The 16,682-nt window shown below is 49.0% G+C and overlaps 5 protein-coding genes across 5 annotated transcripts; 4 read left to right on the forward strand and 1 right to left on the reverse strand.

Moving 5' to 3' along the window:
- Positions 1 to 407: 407 nt before the first annotated feature.
- Positions 408 to 4,386, forward strand: FIESC28_03667 (uncharacterized protein; the record flags this gene model as incomplete). The annotated part of the gene is made up of 2 exons (XM_031157816.1): positions 408 to 614; positions 670 to 4,386. 2 exons carry the CDS (start codon positions 408 to 410, stop codon positions 4,384 to 4,386), a joined length of 3,924 nt encoding a protein of 1,307 aa, XP_031018076.1.
- A 1,127-nt stretch (positions 4,387 to 5,513) lies between these two features.
- FIESC28_03668 (uncharacterized protein) lies at positions 5,514 to 7,325 on the forward strand (the record flags this gene model as incomplete). Its single annotated transcript, XM_031157817.1, has 1 exon — positions 5,514 to 7,325. One exon carries the CDS (start codon positions 5,514 to 5,516, stop codon positions 7,323 to 7,325), a length of 1,812 nt encoding a protein of 603 aa, XP_031018077.1.
- Positions 7,326 to 7,458: 133 nt separating this feature from the next.
- On the reverse strand, positions 7,459 to 9,029 carry FIESC28_03669 (uncharacterized protein; the record flags this gene model as incomplete). Its single annotated transcript, XM_031157818.1, has 3 exons — positions 7,459 to 8,262; positions 8,312 to 8,900; positions 8,953 to 9,029. 3 exons carry the CDS (start codon positions 9,027 to 9,029, stop codon positions 7,459 to 7,461), a joined length of 1,470 nt encoding a protein of 489 aa, XP_031018078.1.
- Positions 9,030 to 9,984: 955 nt separating this feature from the next.
- Positions 9,985 to 12,147, forward strand: FIESC28_03670 (uncharacterized protein; the record flags this gene model as incomplete). The annotated part of the gene is made up of 1 exon (XM_031157819.1): positions 9,985 to 12,147. The coding sequence occupies one exon, from the start codon at positions 9,985 to 9,987 to the stop codon at positions 12,145 to 12,147; it is 2,163 nt and encodes a 720-aa protein (XP_031018079.1).
- A 2,988-nt stretch (positions 12,148 to 15,135) lies between these two features.
- Positions 15,136 to 16,488, forward strand: FIESC28_03671 (uncharacterized protein; the record flags this gene model as incomplete). The annotated part of the gene is made up of 3 exons (XM_031157820.1): positions 15,136 to 15,422; positions 15,478 to 15,940; positions 15,991 to 16,488. 3 exons carry the CDS (start codon positions 15,136 to 15,138, stop codon positions 16,486 to 16,488), a joined length of 1,248 nt encoding a protein of 415 aa, XP_031018080.1.
- Positions 16,489 to 16,682: the final 194 nt, after the last annotated feature.

The raw sequence follows: 16,682 nt of genomic DNA on the forward strand, positions 1-16,682 counted from the left end.
CAGGTGGGTAACAGAAGAGTTGTCTTTTGAGGCTTAGGGTGCCAAGATAGAGTAGCCTACAGATAGTTGCCAGCACGAGGTGACCAAGTCATTTCGTCTCACTAAGATGTGCTCGGCCAACTTTTCTTACGTCGGCCAAACTTCGGATTCAAGTTCAAGAAGCACGTGCTCACGCATCGGTTTCTCCAAATTCCGAATCTCTCAACGCGTCTCTCCTTCCTTTGTCGCGTTACCCGTGAATCCGGCTGCAGCCTGGTCCAAACCTCAACTAGCGTAATACATCCAAGATCATCAGTCACCTTAACGTTTGTGTGATCTGTATGCTACAGCTCTCAGTCTGTAGATGAGTCAGTCGACGCAACCATACCAGCTGTACATGCTACATCCCTAATGTGGTAGCTGTCACCATGTCTAGAATCGACAAGCTCTCGATTTCGGGTGTCCGATCTTTCAGCCCTTCTGTTCGAGAGGCTATCCAGTTCAATACCCCACTAACTCTCATTGTTGGTTACAACGGCTCTGGTAAGACGACGATTATCGAATGTCTGAAGTATGCCACAACTGGAGAGCTGCCGCCCAACAGCAAGGGCGGCGCTTTCATTCATGACCCCAAGGTATTCTCAACCATCTGCCTTCCTAATTGGCAACATGTATACTGACAAGATGTAGCTTTGCGGCGAGAAAGAGGTTATGGCCCAAGTAAAACTACAATTTCGATCGATCAACGACCGTCAGCATGTCGCGACCCGAAGTCTGCAGCTTACTGTCAAGAAGACCACTCGATCCCAGAAAACCTTAGACTGCTCCCTTGTTGTTGTCAACAATGGAGAACGAACAACTACATCGACTCGGCAGGCTCAATTGGACGAGATGATACCCGAACGTCTTGGCGTTTCGCCCGCAATTCTTGATGCTGTGATCTTTTGTCATCAAGATGAATCCCTCTGGCCACTGAGTGAACCGGCCGCCTTGAAGAAACGTTTCGACGAAATCTTCGAGGCTATGAAATACACAAAGGCCATCGATAATCTTAAAGTACTTCGAAAGAAGCAAGTCGAGCAATTGGGGAAGCTGCAGAATGACGAAGCTCACAATAAGGTGAATAAAGATCGAGGTGATCGTGCTGAAAAGAGAATGAAAGGCTTGCAAGCTGAAATTGAGGGTGCCCGTGAGACTTGCGAGTCTATCAGTGCTGAAATGGAAGAAACTCAAGAAAAGATTCGAAACACTCGAGAAACGGCAAACAGCCATCTGGCGATTGTGCAAAACCTCAACACAAAGCGCGAACAACTTGAGTATAGAGAGGAGGCCGTCAAAGAGTTGCAGACTACCATTGAAGAGCTTCCTGATGACGACGACAAATTGGAGAGCGATCTTGCACACTACGAAGACCGTATGCAACATCTACAGGATGAAGCCGACCAGAATAAGGCCCAGTACAATGATTTGCAGACCGAATTGGGACGGTCGCGAAAAGAATTGTCTAGCAAGCTTTCGGAGCAAGGCAAGCATCAGTCGGACAAAGACAAATATGAGCGCCAGTTGAAGATCAGAATGGAAATGATCCAAGAAACCGCTCAGTCTTATGGCTTTTCGGGCTTTGATGGAGACCTGACGGATAGCCACGTCAAATCATTTAATGATCGCCTTCAGAAACTCCTTGGTGAGAAGAAGCGGGATTTGGAGCGCTTGCAGAAGGAAAACTCTTCCGAACTAGACCGGGCTACCAGTGTCATTACCGAGCTGGAGGGCCGCAAGGCTGCTCGCACACAAGATCGCGTGTCAGCCAAACAACGAATGAATGCCATCGAAAAGCGCACTGCAGTACTTCAGAACGAGTCCAGTCAGATTGACGTCGATGAGGGTGCCAAAGCTGTACTCGACGGTCAGATGCAAGACCTTGAGAGTAGATTCCAAGCAGCGCAGAAGACATTTGACAACGCGGATTGGGATCGACTGATTACGGATGAAAACGAAAAGCTCCATTCACTGGAGAACGAGAATGATAAACTTGGCCGGGAGCTTGTCGAGTGCACTCGTCTTGCATCAGAAAGAGCACAACTTGACTACAGGAAGAAAGAACTCGGCGATCGTAAGCGTAAGCTTGATACTCTGACAAGTACTTGGAAGCCGAAACTGGACAAGGTTCTTGGTAGCGACTGGCAGCCAGAAACATTGGATTCTAAATTTCAGACGTTGGTTAAGGATCAACATAAAGTTGTCGCTGAAGCCCAGAAGCGCCGCGAGCAAACGCGCCAAAAGCAACAGAAAGTAGAGTTCCGATTGCGAACGGCCAAAGAGTCCCATGACAAGAAATCGAAGGAAGCGGCTGCTTGCCAAAAGCAAGTAGTAAATGCGCTTCTCACGGTTCGCGACAACGCCATTGTCGAGGATTACAAGGAAGAGATCGAGGCCGCTGAATCACAGGTCGAAGAATTACGCAACGATCTTAGCCTCTTCGATGCACTTGTCGACTACTACACCAAATGTAAGCGTCTGCTGGATACAAAGAAAAAATGTTTACTTTGTGATCGTCACTTTGATGACGATCAAGCTGCAAGCATGGAACGGTTGAGCAAGAGGATAGACAAGCATCTTGACCCCAAGGGCAAGGTTGACACAGAAAAGGATCTCAAGGAGAGCGTTTCAACTCTGGAGAAGCTTCGATCGGTACGCGGTTCTTATGACACATACGAACGATTGACGGCCGAACTGCCTGCACTTCGCGAAGAGTGTAAGACGGCAGAGACAGAGTTTGAGGCTTTGGAGAGACAAGTTGAAGAGCATGCGTCTATCGTTTCAACCGAAGAGGAGAAACAAAAAGACCTGGAGGACATGTCCAAGACTGTTTCCAACATCTCACAGACAGTCAAGGACATTGCCGAGTCTGAAAACCAGGTTGACCGCATCATGTCTCAACAAATATCGGGCGGGGCAACCCGAAGTCCCGACGAGATCCATGAGCTCCAGGCCAGCTTAAATGAACAGATGAGAACTCTCAAGGCCCGCATCTCCAAGTTGACTGCGGATCGGCAACGTTTGAAGGATCAGCTCAACTCTCTAGAACTAGAAAAGAGCGAGTTGAGAAATAAGATCAGTCGTGCAGCTGGCCAATTGGACAAGAAGCAAGACCTCCAAAACCAGGTTCAGGCCCTGAAGGAAGAAGTCTCGCATCAACGAGAGGTCATTCAACGTGCTGACGAGGAGTTGGAGACTATCGAGCCTAGCATTTCTGAGGCAAGATCCGCTCGTGATGAAGTTCTACGACGTGGCCGGGCCAAGGAACAAGTTATTGTTGATGCCCGTGACAATGTCGCTAACTCGGTCAATGAAATGAAGATGATGGGTGCCGATATCCAAGATTACATCGACCGCGGTGGTCCCTCTAACCTTGCGTCCAACCAAAGGGCTATTGCCACACTCGAGAAAACAATCGCGAGTACCGAAAAGGAGGTTTCAGATCTCACTGTCCGCACAAACAAGCTGAAACAGGACATTGACAATGGAGACCGCAAGAAGAAGAACATCAAGGACAATCTCAACTATCGCAAGAACCTTCGTACCATCGATGTTATTCGTCAAGACATCGCGGAACTGGAGGATCGCAACGCCGACGAAGACTACGAGCGACTTCAAGCTGAAGCTCGCTCGCAAGAGAACCATTACAACCGTCTCTTAGCGGAGCGGGGTTCTGTCATGGGAACTATGAAAACCAAGGATGAGGAGCTTGGAAGACTCCTTCAGGAGTGGGAAATGGACTATAAGGACGCCAAGAGAAAGTATCGAGAATCCCATATCCGTGTGGAGACGACCAAGGCTGCTATCGAAGATCTAGCACAGTGTAGCTCGGCCGTTGACAAGGCCGTGATGCAGTTTCACACGATGAAGATGGCCGAAGTGAATCGTATCGCAGGTGAACTATGGCAGAGTACCTACCAAGGAACCGATATTGATACGATTCTTATTCGTTCGGACAATGAGTCAAGCACAGGCAAACGCAACTACAACTACCGACTCTGCATGGTGAAGCAGGACACCGAGATGGACATGCGCGGTCGATGTTCGGCTGGACAAAAGGTGCTCGCATCCATCATCATTCGTTTGGCGCTGGCCGAATCGTTTGGTGTTAACTGTGGTCTCATTGCGCTGGACGAGCCTACGACCAACCTGGATCGCGACAACATCAAGAGTCTGGCAGAGAGTTTACACATGATCATTAAAGCCCGCCAGGCCCAGAGCAACTTCCAGCTCATTGTCATTACTCACGACGAGGACTTTTTGCGACACATGAGGTGCAGCGATTTCTGTGACAGTTTCTTCCGAGTCAAGCGTGACGAGCGACAGAACAGTGTTATTTCGCGGGAAAGTATAACAAAGATATTTTAGTGCAGAGCGGAACATGTACATTATAAAGGGATCTTGAAATCCCCAAACATTGGGATGGGCGTTATGAGAGTACAAAAGAATACACGTTTATTATCTTTCACTGCTTTGATGTTTGACGATGCCACAGTGAAAGCTTAAACTGAGCTGCAGGGAGAACGGCATTCTAACAATGCATAGTCAACGTGTCTGCTAGACAAAGCAAGGATGCTATGTCATTGTTCGTTTTGTTCCTGATGGCAAAATTCCTAACTCGATGCAACATGATGAAGTGGATGATATCACCTGTAGATCGGCTGTAACGGTCATGCATAGGATATCCTTGTCTATCATAATCAGATCCCTGAAGTATTAGATTTTGCTATATTGTTTTAGAAAGCTTCAGTTGTTTAATGAGTGACGGTGAATCAGTAGTTAGCTTGGCAGCTTGGTTACTGTAGTTATCCTAGCTCATCAACTCATATTATAACCTTGACTCTATTCGGCAGGTAAGATGAGCCTGAAATACGTAAAAAAGTATACGGAATTATGCCCCGGTAATAATATTCGGACTCCACACCCCCTTAGATCAGTCAGTTTTGGGTGTCATTGACGCCTTTATTTTTCACTTTGCAACGGAATTACAGCAACTATTTCTCCACCCTCCACGAGTCGAGTCAACGACTCTCGGCACCACTCAGCCGAGTTGAATTGCTTGATCTGATTTCGGTCTCGCGCCTCGGGTTTAAGAATTGGATCTGATTACTGTACTGTAGCATTAGCTAACTAAGTCTCCCTGGCCCTGGTCCTAGTCATGGACCGTTCTCGGAGAAAGAATCACAATGGTCTTGTTCACTTCATCACACCTTTTTCACCTTATGCATGCTTTGCCAGAAAATTCTCTATACGGACTCTTGCATAGTGAACGCGTATGAACCACACAGAAGAAAGTGCATCGCAGTACAACCTACCCAACGAGAGGATATTTGCTTAGCAATCACCGTTACGGTCGACGCCGGCCTCCGGACCAGGGTCTTGAAAACTACTACGTCGACGACTGTCAATCCCCAATTCTAAAGAGCTGAAGGGAGAGAAGGGGGTTTATACTCGTCTAATCGCAGCCTCGCAGGCTTACAACTTGCACGGCAACAATGGCTGCTTCATCGCCAACACCAGAGCGAAGGACTAGCTCAGACAGTACTCTGGATGTTGAAAGAGATGGAGTAAATGCAGGCACCAACGACCATACAGCTACCGAAACGAACCCCAATGGAGCCGAGACTGCGCCGGCCGGCAGCAGCCCGTCCCCCGGTGCGCCTGGGGCCGATGATCCCGAGGCCGGACGGACCAAGTCGGAGAACATCTTGGTCATGAGTGCGCTGTGCCTTGCGCTCTTCCTCGCCGCGCTGGACACGACGATTATCACCACAGCGGTTCCCACCATCGCCAATGAATTCAACTCAAGCCAAGGTTATGTCTGGATAGGAAGTGCCTATTTGCTGGGCAACGCCTCGTTCGTGCCGACATGGGGCAAGATCTCTGATATCTTCGGCCGCAAGCCTGTTATTCTTGCTGCGGCCATCATCTTCTGGATTGGATCTCTGCTATGTGCTGTGAGTGTCAACATGGGCATGCTCATCGCGTCACGAGCGATCCAGGGTATCGGTGGAGGTGGTCTCATTGTGTTGCCCAACATCGCTATTAGCGATCTCTTTTCCATGCGAAACCGTGGCATGTACTTTGGTATCCTCGGTATGGTGTGGGCGTTGGCCTCTGCTGTTGGGCCCATTCTCGGCGGTGTCTTCACTAGCAAGGTCACTTGGCGATGGTGTTTCTACATCAACCTTCCCATCAGCGCCGTTGCATTTGTTATTCTCGTCTTCTTCCTGAAGCTGCACAATCCTCGCACGCCGATGAAGGAGGGCCTCCTAGCGCTGGACTGGCAGGGCAGTATCCTTATCATCGGTGGTACTATCATGTGGTTGCTGGGACTCGAATTTGGCGGCGTTTCTTTCCCCTGGGACTCTGCCACGACCATCTGCCTCATCGTCTTTGGTATTATCACCGTTGGGATCTTCCTTGTATACGAGTGGAAGGTTGCCAAGATTCCTGTTCTTCCTGTCCGGCTCTTCAACACCCGGAACAGCTGCGCTGCTTACGGAGTTGGCTTTACTCACGCGTTCGTTTTCATGTCTGGTAGTTACTGGCTCCCTCTTTACTACCAGGGTGTTCTCGGTGCCTCGTCGCTGCTTTCTGGTGTCTACCTGCTCCCATATGTCTTGGCTCTCTCGTTCGTCTCGGCTGCAGCTGGTATCTTTATCAAGAAGACGGGCAAGTACAAGCTCGTCATTGTGCTCGGTCTGATTATCAGCGTTGTTGGATTTGGTCTGTTCATCGACCTCGAGCCTCGCGCCAACTGGGCCAAGATCATCGTCTTCCAGATCGTTGCTGGTATTGGTATCGGTCCCAACTTCCAAGCTCCTCTCATCGCCCTCCAGACCAACGTCGAACCTCGAGATATTGGTTCTGCGACCTCATGTTTCTCTTTCATTCGCCAGCTGGGCACTTCCATCTCTGTCGTGGTAGGTGGTGTCATCTTCAACAACGAGATGGAGAAGCAATATCCAAAGCTCGAGTCAGAGCTTGGCCCTGAGCTCGCCAACAGACTCTCCGGAGCCAACGCAGCGGGCAGTGTCGAACTCGTAGGTTCGTTGACCGGAGAAGACGGTAGAGTAGCAAAGACAGCGTTTTGGAACAGTCTGCAAACCATGTACATTGTGTACACAGCCTTTGCTGGTCTGTCTCTCGCTATCAGTCTTTTCATCAAGCAAGTCAACCTTAGCAAGGAACACCAAGAGCACAAGACTGGTCTCAAGTCGCTTAAGCGACGTGGCGAGGAAAAGGATGAAGCTAATGAGGGAGAAGGAGTTACTGCAGGTAACGAGAAGACCACGGATAACTAAAAGTAGCAAGCGTAGCGTCTGTAAAAACATGGTTGCATTTAATAGATGGCGTATAATTAGCTGATTATAAATTGATAATAATATATACGAAGGATTCTAAGTCTTATAACATGTCTAAAGGATTTTGGTCAGCTTAGAAGAGCTTCTCCCCCTCCTCAGCAGTCCTCCTCCACTCCTCGTAATCAAAACCGAGATCTTCCAATGTCCTCAACTCGTGTCTTTTCTCGCCCGCAGCTCTGCTCGCCAGCTTGATCTTTGGCACCCTCTCCCGCACCCACCTCTTGTCCAGTCCCCAATATGGCGGCATCTTGCCCTCCCCTTCATTCTCGAGACCCAGTTCAAGGGCTTTGACTGCCGTCTTGCTCATCTCATGCAGGCGATTGATGTAGTCTACATCTTCAGGGAAGGACATAACATGAATTGCCTTGCCTTCTCCTTTGCTTTTGTGTTGCTCCTCTACCCATGCCTCCATTGCAGCTTCAGTTGGTGGACTTAGACGACCAGACCAGACGCGGGCAACCACAGCGCTCTGTGCCTCTGCAATAGGGAACGGGACAATGCGTTGAGGAACGCTGAGGAATGAGAGAGTCGGGTCTGCAGTGTAAAGAATATGTTCCCAAAGATGAGCGGCATGCCCACCGCTGGGTACCACGATAGGAGGATCAAGAGATTTGAGGAATGGATACGAGTAATGAAAACCAGTGCAGAACAGCACAGCATCAATGTCAGTCTCGACCTGGCCATTGGCGAAACGGACGCCTCGCTGCTCGGGGAGGAACTCGACGATCTCCGGAACACCGGCTGCCCATGGCTCCTTTGCAGGTGGTATCACAGTTGCCTTCTCTTTTTCGGACACAAAGATAGGATGTTTTGCGACGCTGGCAAGTTGTGCGCTTACATCAATACCAGATGCAGAGTTGCCGACAACAATAACTTTCTGATCAACTATCAGTAAACATTACATAAACCAACGTCAATGGACATACCTTGTCTTTGAAGTCGTTGGGTCGTCGGTAGAACTTGGAGTGCGAAATGGCACCTGGGTACTTCTTATCAAACTCGACCAGGCCGGCGATATCAGGGATGAAAGGATCATTGTAATGTCCGCTCGCCACCACAACAGCGTCATACTCATCTTTGATGACCTTGTTGGCTTTCAGATCAAGTACTTCAACGGACCATGGCTGCGAGCGATCCTTAGTCGGTTTCTCAATATTTAAAACTTGAGTTTGAAACGAGATATGAGGAATGATCTCTTGAGCGTAGTCTTTGAGATACTGTAGCACAACGCTATGACGAGGAAACAAAGATGAGCCTTGCGGGAATTCCTTATCGCTGTATCTCATGAGAGAATGAGGAATGTTTGTCTCAAGAAGGTCGTAGATGGGAGACATGAACTCGACGTCTCCATGGTCGTTGGGCCAAAGTGCTTGATCTGGCGCATAACTTGGCGTGGTTCTAGGGACTGAGAAGCCTTGCTCTCGGGCTAGAGGGGTGTAATTCCAAACACCGCCTGGTGTAGCACGTTGTTCGAATACACGGATCTTGGAGAACTTCTTTTCTGCAAGGAGATATCTGAATAGTTGTTAGTCTATGATGTAGGCTGTGATTTGCTAAGGACAGTTACTTGGCGGCTGCAAGACCACTTGGACCGGCGCCTATAATGGCAATGCGACGAACGTCGAGTTTGTCTGAGACTGTCATTTTTTAAATCGAGTCTGTGATGAAGCAAGTTGAATGGTGTATCTGCTATAAATGTGATGAAATAATGGGGCCGTTGAGTAACAGTGATGTAGTGCTGTTAGTACCTATGTACATGAAATGATATCGTTGTATCTTCAGTAGAAAGAACTTGTAAGTTGAAGCATTAGGGTAGGTAAACACCAAATTTCCCGAGGGTTTCAGATGCTCCTTCAATCTTCTTATAATCAGCTTCTCATCTCATTCGACATCTGATAAGAGAAGCTGCCGATGGATCCCGCGAAATAGCCTCAATACTACATGTAAATTCGGCGCTGGTCGGCTCCATTCAACAGGTCGAATGATTGCACCATTTGAGGTGATTGCCGCTTTCGGTAATCCCGGTCGGCCTCCGCGCGACTCCGACTCCGGGCATCGGAGCAGGCCCGCTACTGCCAGCTCTTCCTTCCGTTTTTAAGAAATATGGCTCCTGCCTTCCGGGTTACATTGGGAGGAAGGTGCGGATATGACGATACCCTCAGGTTCCTCCATCCATGTTATCTTATCTGTCTTCCACATCCTGGGACATCTTGCAGATGATCAGGCTAACACTATTACGGCTCTACGCCTTTAACGTTAGCTACAGTAGCTGAAAGCTCACATGGCAACGGTAACATCGCCTCTGAAGCATAAGCACGCAATCCGGTCCACCTTAGCTTCCTCAACAACGGGCACGATGGCGCCTCTTCCTTGGCTGAACCGTCACTGAGAGCTCTCTATCTTATCGTCAAATGGGACGATGGCGAGTTTTCGCCGATTACTTTCGCAATAATACCAAATATAGAGATTTCACGTTTATCTACGTTTATTTCGAACAGCTCAAGAGTCGTTCATACGTTGACAACATTCACATCCTTTATGCCCCTCTAGGGTCAGCTCACACCAACCATGCCAATCAAGACAGCGTCAATTACCCAAAATGGCACCTGAGATGAAGGCCTCGATCCACCGCTTCCGTCTCCGCAGGTCATCCCCGCCTCCGCGCGACGTTGGTCGGGCCCGGTCCGCTTCACCTCCAGCATCGGCTGACCAACAAGAAGCCGGACGGCATCAAACTGCTACTCAGCAGGCATCTGCCGGTCGGATTGCAGGTGCAAGATCCACGCCCCCAGCTTGTGATCGCTGTCGCAGTTTTAAAAAGAAGTGCAGTCGCACCTTTCCTGTTTGCTCTCTTTGCGCCGCCGCTGGTCAGCGTTGCTCGTATACCAGCCCGATAGCCAATGCTGAGGCTCAGATACACCAACTGCGAGCCCGGGTGCAATGGCTTAGCCAGTATATTGATCAGAACATACTGCCGCCAGGTTCACAGGGTGGAATAGATGGGATCAAGACAGGCGCTGATCTGGTGAGCATACTCGGTCGAGGACCACGGGCCAATGTAGGAAACCTCGCAAACCAAGAGGCTACGTCCTCTCCTCTCTCAAGAGTGCCGGGTCCAAACACTCCTCCGGTAGATGCCACGACGGCTCTACCTGAAATACGCGTGGAAGAAAGGGATCCGGGCAGTGTGCGAACCACCAGTAGCCACTTCTCTTCTTACCAAGGATCAACTGAGGGATCAGTTACACGACGAAGGTTGATCGCCCGGCATGCTCTGCCTTTAGATATCGCACCAAGCTGCTTTGTCGATGCGTTCTTTCGTCATGTGAACAGGGCGTATCCTTTTGTCGATCAGATGAGGATGCGGCGGGATCTTGAGACGCTGGGAGATGCTTCGCCGGCAGATCAAGACCCGCCTATGACATTGTTGTATCTGGTCATGGCAATTGGATGCACATCACTCGTGCGAGCTGGACAAATTCCAAGCGACACAGCACGACAGTTCGATGTAGTTTATCCAGATATCATCCAGGAGTGCCTCTGCAGTGAGAGCATCGAGTCAGTGCAGATTCTTGTTCTTTTGGGACTATACTCTCTTTTCGACCCGGCAGCGACGTCTGCGTACTTTATCGTTGGTATCGCAGCACGGCAAGCTATGGTTATTGGCCTCACTCGTCCAGACGAGCAGCCACGGACAGTGGTGGAGACTGAGCTCAGGCATCGGCTGTATTGGAGCATATTCGTCCTAGACCGTATGATGGCCTCATCTCAGGGCCTTCCAGCAGCTCTCACGGACGAACATGCAAACATTCCGCTCCCAGGCCTCACAGTAGAAGAGTTTGCCAGTTCAGACAGGGCTACATATGCTCGTAATCTACAGACCAGTCGGCATATCATTCAGCTTCGGCAATTAGAGTATCGAATATTGGAAGCTGTGCATCTTCAGCGAGACACCGAAACCTCGCGCCTGGCACCTTCTGATAGAGGAGCGATATTGAAGAGCCTGCGAGCTGAGATAGAAGATTGGTATAGCAGTGGCTGCCTTATGTCACCAATGGAGGCGGACAACTTGCCTATACATAGCAGCATCACCTGGCTGAGCGCGCAGTATTATCATTTGCTTATCTTTCTCTACTTTCCTAATCACTTTAACAGCTCAGCTTCACCGCCAGCTGTTACACGAAAAGAACAGCTCGAATTTGCTAGCAAGCAACTTCAGGCTAATTCTGCACTTCTTCAACAAAAGCAACTGCCTCTAAACAGAGTATCATTGGGTCGGTTGCTGCCAATAGGGTTGGTGTTGATGTCTGGCTTCATGGCTAGTCAGGGGCAACCATCTTTCGTAGCCCATGACGACTTCACTATTCTCATCACGCTCCTGGAGGCATTTCCCAGAGGCTGGACAACCGCACAAGAGGCAGCCCAGATTATGCAGCAATTTGTGGACGTTATAACAGGACAAGGGGTCACAACGTTCTTTGGCCCAGCAACCGGGGAAGCGATAAACGAGATAGCTAGACCATGCATCATCAGCTTCACGGGACTGCTCCATCAGTTCCTAGGCAAGGCGACGTGTTTTCAGTCGGTCACGTATGCTCAAGAGACGCAAGACATTGAAGGGATGGCGCCGATCGACTCTGCAACGCAGCAACAGTCGTCAACTAACACGTTGTGGTTGAACGGAGTAGAGCCAGGCACTGGTGTAAACGAGGAAGCTGTACTAGGATATGGATGGGGTTCATGGGATCTTGATTTCCTTTGATGAGGCTTGAAGGAACTACCATGTATGGTAATTGGAGTTCAGTCATTGGACGAGCGTACGGATAGTAGCCCTTGATATTGGGAACTGATCTCGAGTATTAATTAATTAGTTAACAGGAGTCGGGGAGTATAAAAACTCAATAAATAAGATCGGCATCTGTTATGCTATTTTCTGCATATAATTGTGCTATATTTAGTCGAGATGCGGGATCTTCGTGAGACCCTGGCTTGATTGAGTATTAATTTACCGTGTTCACCGTCTGGACGGAATGGCTTGACTTGCACCAATCAGAGAATTTGAGGTTTAAGGCCGTTCAGTTATGCGATAGAAAATGACTCTGATCAATTGGAATTGAGTAACTCTATGTCATTCCAAACACCGGCACAGCCGCATTTCTTCAAGCTTGTTCCAGGTAGAGGCCTCAAACGGTTGCAAGTAGAAGAGAGAGGCTCTGCTAGCCCTATAATACACAGCTGCCGACTGGATTGAAACATGGGTGCACACCATCAGAAAAGCTTGGCCAACTTAGTTTAAGTTAATGGGGATTATGCGAGAATCGCGGTGAAAAAGCCTTATTTAGATCGGTTGATTTGCTGTTATCGAGTACAATGAGTACTGTACTTTGGTGATGACGACGACTACAATAATAAAACAAAGTGGGTTTTGTTTTGCTGACATGCATTTAACTCATCAGAGTAGGGGAATACGGGAGAAATTCGCTGATTGCTACGAAAATGGGACATGCCGTACAGTATTAGAAGTCTTGTGCATTGTCTATTGGCCGCGCGGTTTTATTTATGGAATTGTTAATGACAGTGTGGAGTGATGGAGGAGATTAACCACTGCAACGTCCTATGCCAGGGACACGAGATACTGTACATACTATCCTGGGGTGGCAGTTTAGTTTCCGGTTTCCCGTACAGTCAGCAGTTGAACAATAAATAGATATGCAGTGAACCGTGAGTTGATCATCGTCAGATTAGGTTGAGTTGGGTTGAGTTGTGCTATACTCTGTAGAGCGAGATGCAGGAGTAATTCCAGGTTTTTGATGAAGTGTGATGGGGCTGAAGGCTGAAATGCATCTGCATCTGCATAGCAAAGAAAGGCAAAGAGTCTTGTGGAAAGACAATCATTAATCAAGAGGCAATTCGTCTTGATCTACCTATTCTGACATAGTCTGCCTCATTGAAAAACCCCATGACTTGCCATGTCACATCATATCATATCATGCAGGCAAACAGAGCTGCTTATAAGCTTTTGTTCATGATTGAATGTGACGCGATACAGGATACCTCTCCTCTCAAAGTTCAATGCAAGGTTAAAGTGGCTGTACGATACGGAGCTGGGCTGAGTCCGACGGACATTCCCACCCAATCGCATGGTACCGCGTATTAACTGTTACGCATGGGCTGACAGTTTTGGTGGCATTTCAACGGATGGCAGGGCTGTTGCACTAACAATGGGGACTCTTCTGCATGATTGCACTGCCGCAGGCCTTCATCTCTGCTAGAGTTATTACTGGTGCAGGGCATACATTCCCTTACCCCCAACCCTCCCTACAACTTTGTGTCATACCGACGGAAGTCTGGAGATGACGGAGTTATTTTATGCTGTATTACTGAATTGACAGTGAAGGCCTCCGACGAACAGAAGATTGAAAATCTGTAGCATAGCCTTAAACCCGGCAGTTCTCAATGGGTGTGGGTATGATTGAACCCTCCCAAGGCTGATCGGTAGGTAGGTTGGGTTCATCCACACAGTAGATACCTACTGACCTAACGTTAGCCTGTAGCTTTCCATGGAGTCCACAACGTTGTTAATGTCAATGTCCCCGAACTAAGGCAACGTTAGCTGTTAGAGGCGGGATGCTGCGTCCCGTCTTGATGGTTCTCCCCACCCGCCAACTGTGCAGCGCAGTCAGCCCGTGTAACTTTAAACTGGAATTGGAACTGTTCCTACAGTACTGTACAGCACCTGTAGTGTAGCCTTGGCTTGAACTGCTTCTCTTTATCTCTATCCCTCGTGTTTCTCTTGGCCTTGGCCGGCTGCGTCATCACGCCGGAATCGGTATTCATCGTCGTTCTCTGTTGCAAAAGACGGAACTATACGGATAGAGAAACAACTTGAGACAGATCAAGACAGATAGAATCAAGAAAAAAACCCTCTGTCCCCAATTGAGGACGTCTTTGGATGAAAGGCTAGAGCCACATACTCCACCTTGAAAGACCTGCCCAGGAGGGAAAGCGAAAGAAAAAACGCCTGGGGCTACTGTGAACCCCTGGAGTCTTGGTGCTCGGGCAGCCACCCTTGATCATGAACTGCCCGCCCCAGACCTGGGCAGGTGGAGGCTACCTCTAGACGGGCAGGCTCTAGGCTCTCTCTGGGCTTTCCACTTCCTCTTCCCTCTTGGCTCACCCCTGTCTGGACTGTTTCAGCAACCAAATCTGCGCTGCACTTGACTTGCCTGCCCACCCTCATTCTGGTTTAAGCTGACATCCATTTTCTTTCTTTAACGCTTGGGCTCTCATTCTCTCTCATTTTGTTCCATCTCATTTTCTCTCTTCTCAACATCCATCAATTCGCATCTTTAATCAACCAACCCCCGGTCTGACCGTTTTCAACTAAAACGCTCGCAATCGCGTCGTCGCCTCTCGCTTCTATCTCTTCCATTTCTATCAATTCGCGACTCCTTTTCTCATCTCATCGAATCATCGAATACGTTTTTATCTATCGACAGCACTTGCCCGTGGCAGCATCCGCGTAAGCTGCTGCACTGTAATTTAGACATACGACCGGCCCCCGACCGAATCCCATCGCGTCGCCCATCGCATTTGACTTCCTTTTCTTGTGTCCAACAACCATCGTCCGTCGAACGATATCGACGAGCGCTTTTGTTTCTTCTTCGACCTTTTCTCCGTGACTCCAGGTTGGGGTCTCCTCATGTCTGTCATGACTACCCGATTGGATTCTCGTAAATCTCTCCTGGGAATGGACCAAGGCTTCGGTTACGGCCACTCGCACAGCAACTCATACGGCGACAACAGCTTCGATCCATCTCCAAGCCCAACTCCGCAGCCTATCCCTCAACCGCCCGCATTTCAGGCCGCCGTTGAACCTACATACAACCAAGGTTTCGCTTATCGGGAAGGACTTACGCCTTCAGTTCCCCCTCAAAGCATGAAGAACGGCAAGATCGATTTTATGAAGAGCCGTTGGCCAGCTTGCTTCATGGCAGTTTCTCTACTGCAAGCTATTCTCAACATTTGCTTTGAAGCGTACGCCACCCCGATGCTTCTATCATGCGTTCATGCTGCTAACTCCTAATTTTAGTTACGTCTTTGGCAAATTCCAGGTCAATCTTGGTGACCACAACCCAGATCCTGAAGTCCAGTCCCAATACAAGACTATCCCTACTTTCCTGACGCTGTTCATTTTCGGTTTCCTTTACACCCTCGTTGTCGTCTGGGATGCTCTGCGACAGAAGAACACCATTCAGATCATTGGTGTCTGCTTCTCCAACCTCGCCCTCATGGTTTACACCACCATTCAAGTCGATCAGATTAAGGAGGCCTTTGATATTCTCGGCGCTAAGAACGCTCTCCGACCCGAGATGCCTGCTGAACAACTCTGGCATGATGTTAAGCCTTATCTCGTGGCTATTCCTGCCATCATTGCCCTCGCTACTCTTATCATGGGTTTCCTTTCTTGGAAGATCTACCAGGAGTATGCTTGGGACATCCTCAAGAACATTGGTGCCGACTACCGCATGAAGAAGCGATTTCTTCATTATCAGGTACGTTTCATTCTCGACTTCGCATTTATTCTTTTCTAACTCAATCCTAGATTTACATCGCTCTCCTCAAGTTCGATTTCTTCTTCTTCCTCGGCTTCATCGTTCAGTTCGTTGTCGTTGTCGCTGACAAGGATGATCCCGAATTCGCGCTGACCATCGTCACCATCCCTATTACTATCCTGATCCTGCTTGCCGCCGCTTTCTTCACTCGCCGTGAAAACAAGGCTGGCATGATCGGAGTCATCATCCTCTACCTCGGAGGTCTCAGCTACTTCATCTTCAAGCTGGTCCGAATCTACCAGCCTGGACACAAGCAAAACTACGAAGCCGTTCGCCGATCATTGACCGCATTCGCCGTTATCACCATTCTTCTTATTCTCCTCACCATCATCAACGCCGTTGTGTGCATGCTCAACTTCGGCAAGGGACTCAAGCCTCATCTCCAGTCTTTGTCTCGCAAGCGCAAGGTTGAGGAGAAGCCCGACGTCAACTCAATTAACATGCAAGACGTCAAGCCTCAAATTCCTAGCCGCATGACCATCGATTAAGCGATCCACCAGCAAGTCGCGATTCTTCACACATTGGAAGCATCGCTGTACAAAGACACGAATTTACGAAAGGATACACAAAATTTCCCCTTTTCAATGGCACCAGTCACATAGGGCAGGCTCGGAATGGACGGTGACCAAACGGTGCGGCGTGAACAGAAGGCGACGAGATGATGTCCCTTGGTGTCGGAAAC

Source organism: Fusarium coffeatum, assembly GCF_003316985.1.
Source record: "Fusarium coffeatum strain FIESC_28 chromosome Unknown BRIP53273_contig_77, whole genome shotgun sequence".
Lineage (NCBI taxonomy): Eukaryota > Fungi > Ascomycota > Sordariomycetes > Hypocreales > Nectriaceae > Fusarium > Fusarium coffeatum.